General features: G+C 58.3%; 1 protein-coding gene across 1 annotated transcript in view; it reads left to right on the top strand.

Moving 5' to 3' along the window:
* The window catches only part of LOC145339340 (nck-associated protein 1-like), an 89,993-nt gene extending 76,272 nt beyond the window's left edge, over positions 1-13,721 (top strand). Inside the window, exons 22-26 of the mRNA XM_080183769.1 lie at positions 734-827; positions 7,005-7,118; positions 9,242-9,351; positions 10,445-10,534; positions 13,540-13,721. Of these exons, the coding sequence (XP_080039895.1) occupies positions 734-827; positions 7,005-7,118; positions 9,242-9,351; positions 10,445-10,534; positions 13,540-13,656 (525 nt within the window). The 3' untranslated portion in view covers positions 13,657-13,721. The remainder of the gene's footprint in view (positions 1-733; positions 828-7,004; positions 7,119-9,241; positions 9,352-10,444; positions 10,535-13,539) is intronic.
* Positions 13,722-14,080: the final 359 nt, after the last annotated feature.

Raw genomic sequence — 14,080 nt, forward strand, 5'->3', positions numbered from 1 at the left:
CCTACACATCTTTGGACACTAAGGGGCAATTTAGCATGGCCCATCCACCCTAACCTACACATCTTTGGACACTAAGGGACAATTTAGCATGGCCAATCCACCCTAACCTACACATCTTTGGACACTAAGGGACAATTTAGCATGGCCAATCCACCTAACCTACACATCTTTGGACACTAAGGGTCAATTTAGCATGGCCAATCCCCCTAACCTACACATCTTTGGACACTAAGGGGCAATTTAGCATGGCCAATCCACCCTAACCTGCACATCTTTGGACACTAAGGGACAATTTAGCATGGCCAATCCACCTAACCTACACATCTTTGGACACTAAGGGACAATTTAGCATGGCCAATCCACCCTAACCTACACATCTTTCGGACTGTGGGAGGAAACTGGAGCACCCGGTGGAAACCCATGCGGGCATGGGGAGAATGTGCAGTCTCCACACAGACGGTGACCCAAGACAGGAATCGAACCCGGGTCCCTGGCGCCGTGAGGCAGCAGCGCTAACCCACTGTGCCAGCGTGCTGCCCACGTGGTCTCACTGTCAGGTGTAGTCCATTCTTCTGGAGAGATTAGCAAGAGGAATGAGTCAGCACGCTCACTGGCTCTGCAGTGCCACCTTCAGTGCCCAGAGAGATGCCCCCACCCCCCCCCCCCCTCAACATGCAACAGAGCCCTCCGAGAGGGACAATGTCCTGAGTAATTTGTTTCTTAACTCCTGCAGGATTTCTTAGCTATCTGTGAACTGACGTCTGCCGCGGGGGCATCATGCCAGGTGGATCCCGCCCTACTCATTGCCCTTTCCAATCAGAGGAATGGTGAGTTTACTCGGGCGAGAGTGCGGGAGCGAATAGGAAATGGAGAGAGGCGGCTTGGCCGAGTGGGCAGTAACGAGAGGTTCAATTCATTGGAGGCTGTCATGGCAACCGTAAATGGGGTGGATTGTGCCCCTGGTGAACATAAGAACATAAGAAATAGGAGCAGGAGTAGGCCATCTAGCCCTTCGAGCCTGCCCCGCCATTCAATAAGATCATGGCTGATCTGTCGTGGCTCAGTTCCACTTTCCCGCCCTCTCCCATAACCCTTAATCCCCTCGCTTATCAAAAACCCATCAACCGCGTCTTAAAAATATTTAGCGAGGCAGCCTCCACCACTTCAACGGGCAGAGAATTCAGAGATTCACCACCCTTTGAGTGAAGAAGTTCCTCCTCAACTCCGTTCTAAACCGCCTCCCCTTTATCTTGAGGCTGTGCCCCCTAGTCCTACTGTCCTTTCTAAGCGGAAGAGTCTCTCCACCTCTATCCTATCCATCCCATTCATCATCTTATACGTCTCAATGAGATCTCCCCTCATTCTTCTAAACTCTAACGAGTACAAGCCTAGTTTATTCAGCCTCTCCTCATAGCTCAACCCCCTCAACTCCGGTATCAGCCTAGTAAACCTCCTCTGCACTCCCTCCAAGGCCAAAATATCTTTGCGTAAGTACGGCGCCCAAAACTGCACACAGTACTCCAGCTGCGGCCTCACCAATGCCCTATACAGCTGCAGCAAGACCTCCCTACTTTTATATTCAATCCCCCTCGCTATGAAGGCCAGCATCCCATTCGCCTTCCTGACCACCTGTTGCACCTGCAAGCTGGGTTTTTGCGACTCATGCACAAGGACCCCGAGGTCCCTCTGCACCGTCGCCTGCTGCAGTTTTTCGCCACGTAAGTAATAGTCCTTCCTACCATTCTTCCTACCAAAGTGGATCACCTCACACTTGCCAACATTAAATTCCATTTGCCATTTCCTGGCCCATTCGCCCAGCCTATCTAGATCCTTCTGCAGACTCTCCACACCCTCCGCACAATTTGCCGTTCCACCAATCTTGGTGTCATCAGCAAATTTCGACACCCTACACTCGGTTCCTCCTCCAGATCATCTATATAAATGGTAAATAGCTGAGGCCCCAGCACCGACCCCTGGGGCACTCCACTAGTCACCAAGTGAGGAGAGGAGGAATTCATCCTTTGAGAGTGGCCTTCCTCACACACACAGCTGTGGATCATTGAATATATCCAGAGCAAAGTTTGAGTTATTTGACATCCTGGGGATTACCCTTGACCACTAGATCATAATATTCAGAACACAAGCTCTGAGTGCCCCAGAGATCTGTTCTGGGACCCTTGCCGTTTGTCATTTCATAAATGACCTGGATGAGGAAGTGGAGGGATGGGGTTAGCAAGTTCACAGACGACACGAAGGTCGGTGGTGTTGTGGATGGTCTGGAGGGTTCTCAGAAGTTGCAGCGGGACATAGATAGGATGCAGGACTGGGCGGAGAAGTGGCAGATGGACTTCAACGCGGATAAATGTGTAGTGGTCCATTTGGCAGGACCAATGGGATGCAGGAGTACACTATCAAGGGTAGGAGTCTTAGTAGTGTTGAAGAGCAGAAGGATCTTGGGGTCCGGGTCCACAGGACTCTTAAATTGGCCTCGCAGGTGGAGGATGTGGTCAAGAAGGCGTATGGTGTACTGGCCTTCATTAATCGAGGGATTGAGTTTAGGAACGGGAGGTAATGCTGCAACTTTATAAGACCCTTGTCAGTCCTCATTTGGAGTACTGTGCGCAGTTCTGGTCGCCTCACTATAGGAAAGACGTAGAAGCTATTGAAAGGGTACAGAGGAGATTTACAAGGATGTTGCCTGGACTGGGAGGCATGCCTTATGAGGATAGGTTGAGGGAGCTGGGACTCTTCTCCATGGAGAGATGAAGGTTGAGAGGCGACCTGATAGAGGTTTATAAAATGTTGAGAGGAATAGATAGGGTGGATTCTCGGAGGCTATTTCCCAGGGCTGAAATGGTCGCTACGTGAGGACACAGGTTTAAGGTGCGGGGAAGCAAGTACAGAGGAGATGTTAGGCGTAAGTTTTTCACTCAGAGGTGGTGAGTGTCTGGAATGAGCTGCTGGGGTAGAGGCGGGTACAACTTTGTCTTTAAAAAGCATTTAGACAGTTACGTGGGTAACTGAGGGATATGGGCCAAATTTGGGAATTGGGATTAGCTTAGAGGTTTCAAAAAAGGGACAGCATGGGCAAGTTGGGGCCAAAGGGCCTGTTTCCAAGCTGTAAACCTCTCTGTTGGTGTTGCCGAGTGGTATTCTCGCTAGACTATTAACCCAGAAACTCAGCTCATGTGCTGGGGGACCCGGGTTCGAATCCCGCAGATGGTGGGATTTGAATTCAATAAAAAAAAAATCTGGGATTAAGAATCTACTGATGAAACCGTTGTCGGAAAAACCCATCCGGTTCCCTTTAGGGAAGGAAATCTGCCGTCCTTACCCCGGTCTGGCCTACATGTGACTCACAGCAATGTGGGTGAGTCTCAACTGCCCTCGGGCAACTAGGGATGGGCACTAAATGCTGGACCAGCCAGCGATGCCCACGTCCCCACGAATGAATACAAAAAATGATGATCTTCGACTCCACTTTCCTGCCTTATCCCCATAACCCTTGATTCGCTTGCTGATATAAAAAAAAACCTGCCTCTCTCAGCCTTGAACACACTTAGTGGCCTCTGCAATGAAGCGTTCCACAGATTCACTGCACTCTCAGAGAAGAAATCCCCCCCCGCCTTATCTCCGTCTTCAAGGGTGACCCCTCTGGTCCTAGACTCTCCCCCTGCAGCCGAGGGGAGACTGATCTCTCCCCGTCAAGAACCCTCGGAATCCTACACATCTCGATAAGGTTGCCTCCGGCCAGTTCCTCGCGATCAGGTCACCGTGACGTTGCTCTGTGGGGGGTGGAATCTTGCTCTGCGCAAACTGGCAGACGTCACGGCAAAAAGTTGGCCGCAATGTTCTTTCGAGAGGTCCGTGAGCGGCGCTATACGAATGCGAGCCTTTCTTTTTAATCCTGACTGGAGCCCTTGGCCTGACAAAGGGGCGCGACGGAGCCTCTGTGACACCCGCCCCTCGGTGCGCCAAGACTTGGGCGTACGCCGAGCGTGCTGGGCGCCAGCTTGCTAAGTGTGTGAGGCGCGCAGAACCAGCTGCCCGTTTGGCGGGTAACCGCTACCCGCGACGATGCCCATGCTGCCTTTTGGAGACGTGTTGACGCCCTGCGAGCACTACCTTTCCTTGGGGCAATCCGGCCTTCCCCCCCCCCTTGCTGTTCTGTCGATTGAATGTCTCACTGGCCGCTCCCCACGTGGCTGGAGGCACATTAGAGGTTGTGTAGAACAGGACAGGCTGCTCGAAGAGGGAGGAGGAGGAGGAAAAGGCGAGAGGCCGTGTCACAAAGAGTCGTCAGGGACCAGATTACCCCAAGTTTGCAGAGGCTGGGGGCTGAGAAAGCTCAAGACCACAATAGAAGTTGAAATATTGGCCAGTAGATGTTGCATTCTGGTTCCACAGGTGTTTAGGTGGAGGGAGCCTTGCATTCCACGCTGGAAAGCATAAGCTTCAAGCTCTGTACCAAGTACCAACCGGTGGTAGACATTAACTGGCTCCTTAGAATCGTGCACACGTTAGACCTTTCCTGCAACCTAGGCTATTGTGGGTCGCGTTCGAGTGCTCTGCTCGAAAGCTGGTGTGCCACCTCATCACGCTATCTTTCGACCAGCCCTGGCTGAAGTACACTGTGCCTGGTGTCTTGGCGAGGGCAGATTTGGCTGCCAGCGTACGCCAACTCAAACTCGAACCCAGCTCAAACCCGAGCGCGAGCCCCGGCCCGAACCCCAGCGCGAGCCCTGGCCCGAACCCAAGCGCGAGCCCCGGCCCGAACCCAAGCGCGAGCCCCGGCCCGAGCCCCGGCCCGAACCCAAGCGCGAGCCCCGGCCCGAACCCCAGCGCGAGCCCCGGCCCGAGCCCCGGCCCGAACCCCAGCGCGAGCCCCGGCCCGAACCCCAGCGCGAGCCCCGGCCCGAGCCCCGGCCCGAACCCCAGCGCGAGCCCCGGCCCGAACCCCAGCGCGAGCCCCGGCCCGAACCCCAGCGCGAGCCCCGGCCCGAACCCCAGCGCGAGCCCCGGCCCGAACCCCAGCGCGAGCCCCGGCCCGAACCCCAGCGCGAGCCCCGGCCCGAACCCCAGCGCGAGCCCCGGCCCGAACCCCAGCGCGAGCCCCCGGCCCGAACCCCAGCGCGAGCCCCGGCCCGAACCCCAGCGCGAGCCCCGGCCCGAACCCCAGCGCGAGCCCCGGCCCGAACCCCAGCGCGAGCCCCGGCCCGAACCCCAGCGCGAGCCCCGGCCCGAACCCCAGCGCGAGCCCCGGCCCGAACCCAAACGCGAGCCCCGGCCCGAACCCAAACGCGAGCCCCGGCCCGAACCCAAACGCGAGCCCCGGCCCGAACCCAAACGCGAGCCCCGGCCCGAACCCAAACGCGAGCCCCGGCCCGAACCCAAACGCGAGCCCCGGCCCGAACCCAAACGCGAGCCCCGGCCCGAACCCAAACGCGAGCCCCGGCCCGAACCCAAACGCGAGCCCCGGCCCGAACCCAAACGCGAGCCCCGGCCCGAACCCAAGCGCGAGCCCCGGCCCGAACCCAAGCGCGAGCCCCGGCCCGAACCCAAGCGCGAGCCCCGGCCCGAACCCAAGCGCGAGCCCCGGCCCGAACCCAAGCGCGAGCCCCGGCCCGAACCCAAGCGCGAGCCCCGGCCCGAACCCAAGCGCGAGCCCCGGCCCGAACCCAAGCGCGAGCCCCGGCCCGAACCCAAGCGCGAGCCCCGGCCCGAACCCAAGCGCGAGCCCCGGCCCGAACCCAAGCGCGAGCCCCCGGCCCGAACCCAAGCGCGAGCCCCGGCCCGAACCCAAGCGCGAGCCCCGGCCCGAACCCAAGCGCGAGCCCCGGCCCGAACCCAAGCGCGAGCCCCGGCCCGAACCCAAGCGCGAGCCCCGGCCCGAACCCAAGCGCGAGCCCCGGCCCGAACCCAAGCGCGAGCCCCGGCCCGAACCCAAGCGCGAGCCCCGGCCCGAACCCAAGCGCGAGCCCCGGCCCGAACCCAAGCGCGAGCCCCGGCCCGAACCCAAGCGCGAGCCCCGGCCCGAACCCAAGCGCGAGCCCCGGCCCGAACCCCAGCGCGAGCCCCGGCCCAAACCCCAACTCACGTTTGGAACAGAGTGTTCAATTCTGGTTGTCACACTACCAGAAGGATGTGGAGGCTTTGAGGAGGGTACAGAAAAGACTTACCAGGATGTTGCCCCTGGTATGGAGGGCATTAGCTGTGAGGAGAGGCTGGAGAAACTTAGTTTGTTTTGGCTTGGTCAGAGGCAGAGGGGCGACCTGATAGAAAATGATGCGAGGCATGGATAGTCAACCTTTCTCGCAGAAATGTCAATGACTTGGGAAGATTAGGTTTCAGGTAAAAGGGGGAACGTTGAATGGAGATTTTGAGAGGCGAGTGTTTGACCCAGAGGGTGGGAAGTGATTGGGACGCACTGCCAGAGGAGGTGGGAGAAGCGGATACAACAACAATATTTAAGAGACATCGCGACAGATACAGGAATAGGCCGGGAATAGAGGGATGTGGACCGCGTAGGGGCAAAGAGCGGGATTCTCCAGCCCGCACTTGCCCCCAAAACCCCGACTGGGGCCAGTGGACCTTTTCGCCTGCTACAATCCCCGTGCGGGTGAGAAAGCTCCCCCCCCACCCACCCCGCCTCCAGGGTACAACAATCGGTGGGCCGAAGGGCCTGTCCTGAGCTGTGCAAACTCGAGCGCGAACCCGGACGCACGTTCCCTGCGCAAGCCCCGAAACGCCAGCCAGACGCTGGGTGGCGACGCTGGCGCGCAAAAACCCACGGCAACAAACAGCAGCGCAAAGCTGACCCCCCCCCCCCACCGGGCTGCGTTTCCACGGGAGGGCCAATTGTGTGTCACAAGATGGCCGCCCTTATTTTCCACAGAGGGCCAATTGCGACGGCGGCCTTTCTCGGCGCCGCGACCGTCCGTCGGAGCGGAGCTGCCCCGCGTACGCGGGCCAATTTGACCACTCGCCCCCTTCTTTCTCGCCAGAGGCGTCCCCCGAGGAAGATTACCGGCTGACAAACCTCCTGATGATCTACGTAGCCGTCTCGCTGCCAACCCTGGCCAGTGACGCCACGTCGGAATACAACCAGGAGCACGAGGGTGAGTCGCGGGCGCCACGCGATAGACGGGACGCGAGCTCAGGATCTGAGGGCGGGGGCGTCCATTTTGCACAGCAGGATCCCAAAAAAAAAATCGAAAGCATGGCTGGAGAAGGGGAGGCTAGATACACTGCGGCACTCCCTCAGCACTGACCCTCTGACAGTGCGGCACTCCCTCAGCACTGACCCTCTGACACTGCGGCACTCCCTCAGTACTGACCCTCTGACAGTGCGGCACTCCCTCAGCACTGACCCTCTGACAGTGCGGCACTCCCTCAGCACTGACCCTCTGACAGTGCGGCACTCCCTCAGTACTGACCCTCTGACAGTGCGGCGCTCCCTCAGCACTGACCCTCTGACAGTGCGGCGCTCCCTCAGCACTGACCCTCTGACAGTGCGGCACTCCCTCAGTACTGACCCTCTGACTGTGCGGCACTCCCTCAGCACTGACCCTCTGACAGTGCGGCACTCCCTCAGCACTGACCCTCTGACAGTGCGGCACTCCCTCAGCACTGACCCTCTGACAGTGCGGCACTCCCTCAGCACTGACCCTCTGACAGTGCGGCGCTCCCTCAGTACTGACCCTCTGACAGTGCGGCGCTCCCTCAGCACTGACCCTCTGACAGTGCGGCGCTCCTCAGTACTGACCCTCTGACAGTGCGGCACTCCCTCAGTACTGACCCTCTGACAGTGCGGCACTCCCTCAGCACTGACCCTCTGACAGTGCGGCACTCCCTCAGTACTGACCCTCTGACAGTGCGGCACTCCCTCAGCACTGACCCTCTGACAGTGCGGCACTCCCTCAGCACTGACCCTCTGACAGTGCGGCACTCCCTCAGCACTGACCCTCTGACAGTGCGGCACTCCCTCCAGTACTGACCCTCTGACAGTGCGGCACTCCCTCAGTACTGACCCTCTGACAGTGCGGCACTCCCTCAGCACTGACCCTCTGACAGTGCGGCACTCCCTCAGTACTGACCCTCTGACAGTGCGGCACTCCCTCAGCACTGACCCTCTGACAGTGCGGCACTCCCTCAGTACTGACCCTCTGACAGTGCGGCACTCCCTCAGCACTGACCCTCTGACAGTGCGGCACTCCCTCAGCACTGACCCTCTGACAGTGCGGCACTCCCTCAGCACTGACCCTCTGACAGTGCGGCACTCCCTCAGCACTGACCCTCTGACAGTGCGGCGCTCCCTCAGCACTGACCCTCTGACAGTGCGGCACTCCCTCAGACCGACCCTCTGACAGTGCGGCGCTCCCTCAGCACTGACCCTCTGACAGTGCGGCGCTCCCTCAGCACTGACCCTCTGACAGTGCGGCGCTCCCTCAGTACTGACCCTCTGACAGTGCGGCACTCCCTCAGCACTGACCCTCTGACAGTGCGGCACTCCCTCAGTACTGACCCTCTGACAGTGCGGCACTCCCTCAGCACTGACCCTCTGACAGTGCGGCACTCCCTCAGTACTGACCCTCTGACAGTGCGGCACTCCCTCAGCACTGACCCTCTGACAGTGCGGCACTCCCTCAGCACTGACCCTCTGACAGTGCGGCACTCCCTCAGCACTGACCCTCTGACAGTGCGGCACTCCCTCAGTACTGACCCTCTGACAGTGCGGCACTCCCTCAGCACTGACCCTCTGACAGTGCGGCACTCCCTCAGCACTGACCCTCTGACAGTGCGGCGCTCCCTCGGCACTGACCCTCTGACAGTGCGGCACTCCCTCGGCACTGACCCTCTGACAGTGCGGCACTCCCTCAGCACTGACCCTCTGACCAAAGGATGAGTGCACTGACTGACACGCACATTCCACGCCCACCCCCAAGCCTTCCAGGGACGCAGGGGTGGGAATAGCCCCCTGGGACAGAGACATGGCCTGGCAATGCCCCCTGGCACTGCTACATGGGGAAGGCCACAGCTACCTTTGTGATGCCCGGTTGGGGCAAGGCAGGGAGGGGGTGATTCAGTTTTGGTTTGGTGAGGCTGGTTCCGTCTCGGTGCAGTGCTGGCACGTACCCCACAGGTACAGGAGCGATCCGGGGAGAAGACCAGGACAGTTCCCCACCAGATCTCACACCGTGCCAAGGTGTCGGGCAATGCCAGTCTTTGTGTTTGCTTTCAGGGCACCGTAACAATATCCACTGTACCGCCAAAGCCATCAATGAGATTGCTGCCGCTCTGTACACCATTCACGGGAAAGATATCCAGGCACACCTGAAGGAGTTCCTGATGGTGAGTCACAGTCACTGCACCGGGAAAGGTACACCGGGATTGGGAGAGACAGGCTCTTCACCCCGGGGAGGGGGGGGTAACAGCACGTCATACACCCTCACACACTCGCACACCCCCTCGCACACACACACCCCTTCGCACACCCCCTCGCACACACACACCCCTTCGCACACCCCTTCGCACACCCCCTCACACACCCCTTCGCGCACCCCCCCTCGCATGCTCGCGCCCCCCCTCGCGCGCTCGCGCCCCCCCTCGCGCGCTCGCACCCCCCCTCGCGCGCTCGCGCCCCCCCTCGCGCGCTCGCGCCCCCCCCTCGCGCGCTCGCGCCCCCCCTCGCGCGCTCGCGCCCCCCCCTCGCGCGCTCGCGCCCCCCCTCGCGCGCTCGCGCCCCCCCTCGCGCGCTCGCGCCCCCCCTCGCGCGCTCGCGCCCCCCCTCGCGCGCTCGCGCCCCCCCTCGCGCGCTCGCGCCCCCCCTCGCGCGCTCGCGCCCCCCCCCGCGCGCTCGCGCCCCCCCCCCGCGCGCTCGCGCCCCCCCCTCGCGCGCTCGCGCCCCCCCCTCGCGCGCTCGCGCCCCCCCCCTCGCGCGCTCGCGCCCCCCCCTCGCGCGCTCGCGCCCCCCCCTCGCGCGCTCGCGCCCCCCCCTCGCGCGCTCGCGCCCCCCCCTCGCGCGCTCGCGCCCCCCGCTCGCGCCCCCCCCTCGCGCGCTCGCGCCCCCCCTCGCGCGCTCGCGCCCCCCCCTCGCGCGCTCGCGCCCCCCCCCTCGCGCGCTCGCGCCCCCCCTCGCGCGCTCGCGCCCCCCCCTCGCGCGCTCGCGCCCCCCCTCGCGTCGCGCGCTCGCGCCCCCCGCTCGCGCCCCCCCCTCGCGCGCTCGCGCCCCCCCTCGCGCGCTCGCGCCCCCCGCTCGCGCGCTCGCGCCCCGCGCTCGCGCCCCCCCCTCGCGCGCTCGCGCCCCCCGCTCGCGCGCTCGCGCCCCCCCCTCGCGCGCACACGCTCACACGCACACGCTCACTCTCTCAGGGGAGCATTTTGTTGTTGATTGGGAAGTGAGTGAGAGTAACTCTAACCTCGTACTTTCTTGTTCTCTATTCAGTTTGCCTCGATGAGCCTACTGCAGATTGGCCAAGAGACAGATAAATTATTGGTGAAAAACAGAGAATCCGTTTTTCTCATTCTTTATATGGTAAGCTCAGCCAATCTTTTCTCTGACCATGATCCGTGAATACCCATCCCCTACAGAACCAGAGACCCGCAACAATGATTAGATTTGATTTATTATTGTCACATGTATGGGGATACAGTGAAAAGTATTGTTTCTTGAACGAAAGTCTGAGGTCCCGTACCGACCGACTCAAGAACAGCTTCTTTCCTGCTGCTGTCAGACTTTTGAATGGACCTACCTCGCATTAAGCTGATCTTTGTCTTCACCTTTGCTGTGACTGTAACACTACATTCTGCACCCGCTCCTTTCCTTCTCTATGAATGGTATGCTTTGGCTGTATAGCGCACAAGAAACAATACTTTTCAGTGTATCCCAATACATGTGGACAATAATAAATCAAATCGAATCAAAGATGTGTAGGTTAGGGTGGATTGGCCATGCTAAATTGCCTCCTTAGTGTCCAAAGATGTGTAGGTTAGGGTGGATTGGCCACGCTAAATTGCCTCCTTAGTGTCCAAAGATGTGTAGGTTAGGGTGGATTGGCCATGCTAAATTGTCCCTTAGTGTCCAAAGATGTGTAGGTTGGGTGGATTGGCCATGCTAAATTGTCCCTTAGTGTCCAAAGATGTGCGGGTTAGGTGGATTGGCCATGCTAAATTGTCCCTTAGTGTCCAAAGATGTGTAGGTTAGGTGGATTGGCCATGCTAAATTGTCCCTTAGTGTCCAAAGATGTGTAGGTTAGGTGGATTGGCCATGCTAAATTGTCCCTTAGTGTCCAAAGATGTGTAGGTTAGGGTGGATTGGCCATGCTAAATTGTCCCTTAGTGTCCAAAGATGTGTAGGTTAGGGTGGATTGGCCATGCTAAATTGTCCCTTAGTGTCCAAAGATGTGTAGGTTAGGGTGGATTGGCCATGCTAAATTGTCCCTTAGTGTCCAAAGATGTGTGGGTTAGGGTGGATTGGCCATGCTAAATTGCCCCTTAGTGTCCAAAGATGTGTAGGTTAGGGGGATTGGCCATGCTAAATTGCCCCTTAGTGCCCAAAGATGTGTAGGTTAGGGTGGATTGGCCATGCTAAATTGCCCCTTAGTGTCCAAAGATGTGTAGGTTAGGGTGGATTGGCCATGCTAAATTGCCCCTTAGTGTCCAAAGATGTGTAGGTTAGGTGGATTGGCCGTGCTAAATTGTCCCTTAGTGTCCAAAGATGTGTAGGTTAGGGTGGATTGGCCATGCTAAATTGTCCCTTAGTGTCCAAAGATGTGTAGGTTAGGTGGATTGGCCATGCTAAATTGTCCCTTAGTGTCCAAAGATGTGTAGGTTAGGGTGGATTGGCCATGCTAAATTGCCCCTTAGTGTCCAAAGATGTGTAGGTTAGGGTGGATTGGCCATGCTAAATTGCCCCTTAGTGTCAGGGTGACTCGCTGGGGTAAATGCATTGGGTTATGGAGATAGGACGTGAGTGGGATTGTAATCGGTGCAGACTCGATGGGCTGAATGGTCCCTGCCCTGTCGGGACTCTATGACTCTGTCGTTGTAATATGTAACTAAGTATCTTGTTGTGGGCTGTTCACGGCATTGCCGTTCGTAGTGAATGTGGCGTTTCCCTGTCACACGGGTTAAATGCAAGGTGTCGATAGCGTTAACACCCGTCTCTCACACACACACACACACAGCTGCACTGCCCTGGAATGCACGTCATGAGCCTGTGAGACAGTTCACGTGGTCTGACAGGTCAGTAACAGTGAGGGGTGGGGTTCCAGTGCGGCAGAGTATTCCTGCGAGCAGGAAAGCTATGAAGCTTGGGGCAGGCAATGTGCAGCAGGAGAAGAATTTTGAACAAATAACACAAGGCACATCCTGAGACGGGGAATGATCTTATCGAGGTCTATAAAATAACGAGGGGCACAGATCAACAAGACAATCAATATCCTTTTCCCAAAGGTAGGAGAGTCTAAAACTAGAGGGCAGAGGTTTAAGGTGAGAAGAGAGAGAGACAAAAGTGTCCAGAGGGGCAATTTTTTCACTCAGAGGGTGGTGAGTGTCTGGAACGAGCTGCCAGATGTAGAGGCGGGTACAATTTTGTCTTTTAAAAAGCATTTAGACAGTTACATGGGTATAGAGGGGTATGGGCCAAATGCGGGCAATTGGGATTAGCGTGGGGTTTTTAAAGAAGGGGGCAGCATGGACAATTTGGGCCAAAGGGCCTGTTTCCATGCTGTAACCCTCAAAGACTCTAGACAATCTGTGTGCAGTTTTGGTCGCCGCACTTACGCAAGGATATTTTAGCCTTGGAGGGAGTGCAGAGGAGGTTCACTAGGCTGATACCGGAGATGAGGGGGTTGGACTATGAAGAGAGACTAAATAGACTGGGTCTGTACTCGTTGGAGTTTAGAAGGATGAGGGGGGGATCTTATAGAGACGTATAAGATAATGAAGGGGATGGATAGGGTAGAGGTAGAGAGATTCTTCCCGCTTAGAAAGGACAGCAGGACTAGGGGGCACAGCCTCAAGATAAGGGGGGGTGCAGTTTAGAACGGAGTTGAGGAGGAACTTCTTCACTCAAAGGGTGGTGAATCTCTGGAATTCTCTGCCTGTTGAAGTGGTGGAGGCTGCCTCGCTAAATATATTGAAGTCACGGGTAGATAGGTTTCTGATAGACAGGGGGATTAAGGGTTATGGGGAGAAAGTGGGAAAGTGGAACTGATCCACTTCAGATCAGCCATGATCTTATTGAATGGCGGGGCAGGCTCGAGGGGCTAGATGGCCTACTCCTGCTCCTATTTCTTATGTTATCAATCTGTCAGCAGGGATTCGAACCTGGGCCTCCAGAATTCGACCACCAAAACTCAATGGGGAAAAGAATAGTGCGGCATTCTTCCCTAAGAGGTAACGCAAGGGGAGGAAGTCCCGAGGCAGTGTTCTTGCACAGAGGCAGGGAAGTGCTCCTCACTGAAGTGCAACGAACAAAGGAGACGGGCAACAGGAGGGGGCGCTGTTGAACTGATGACTCTCATTGTGCTCTCGCAGCTGGTTGAGGACTCGCCATTCCTGGAAATGGATATGCTGGAGCCGATTTTCCCGTACGCTTTGCTGAGGAACGCCTTCCGTGAGGTCTACAGGCCGGTCATGCTGACCACAGGCTAAAAGGCGGGCCGTCGGGAGCGGATCTCAGCCTGCTCTCCATCTTGGATCCTGGGAGCTGAATCCGATGGGGTGGGCTTGAGGGGGTTTTTGGGGTTGGTGGGGGGGGGGGGGGGGGCGCGGGGAGGCGGAGGAGCGTAGAGGGGTTTGAAAGGGCCTATGTGCGAGTCCAAAGCCACAGAATGCGGTCGACTCCCAACTGTGCCATTGGGCAAGAAGGGGATTGGCAATAATCGCTGGCCCAGTCAACGATGCCAGTGTCCCATCAACGAATGGGGGGTCAAAATCGCGGGTGGGGGGGTTGGGCGACAGAGGGGTGTGGGGGAACAGAGTGGGGTGTTATTGATGAAGGGGTGAGAGATGGAAAGAAGGGGGGGGTGCCACTGAGAGTAATGGGGGGGCGAAATTCATTGTAAGGGATGGAGTA

The sequence above is a fragment of the Carcharhinus amblyrhynchos genome, unplaced genomic scaffold (assembly GCF_965287045.1).
Source record: "Carcharhinus amblyrhynchos unplaced genomic scaffold, sCarAmb.v2.hapA scaffold_409, whole genome shotgun sequence".
In the NCBI taxonomy this organism is placed as follows: domain Eukaryota; kingdom Metazoa; phylum Chordata; class Chondrichthyes; order Carcharhiniformes; family Carcharhinidae; genus Carcharhinus; species Carcharhinus amblyrhynchos.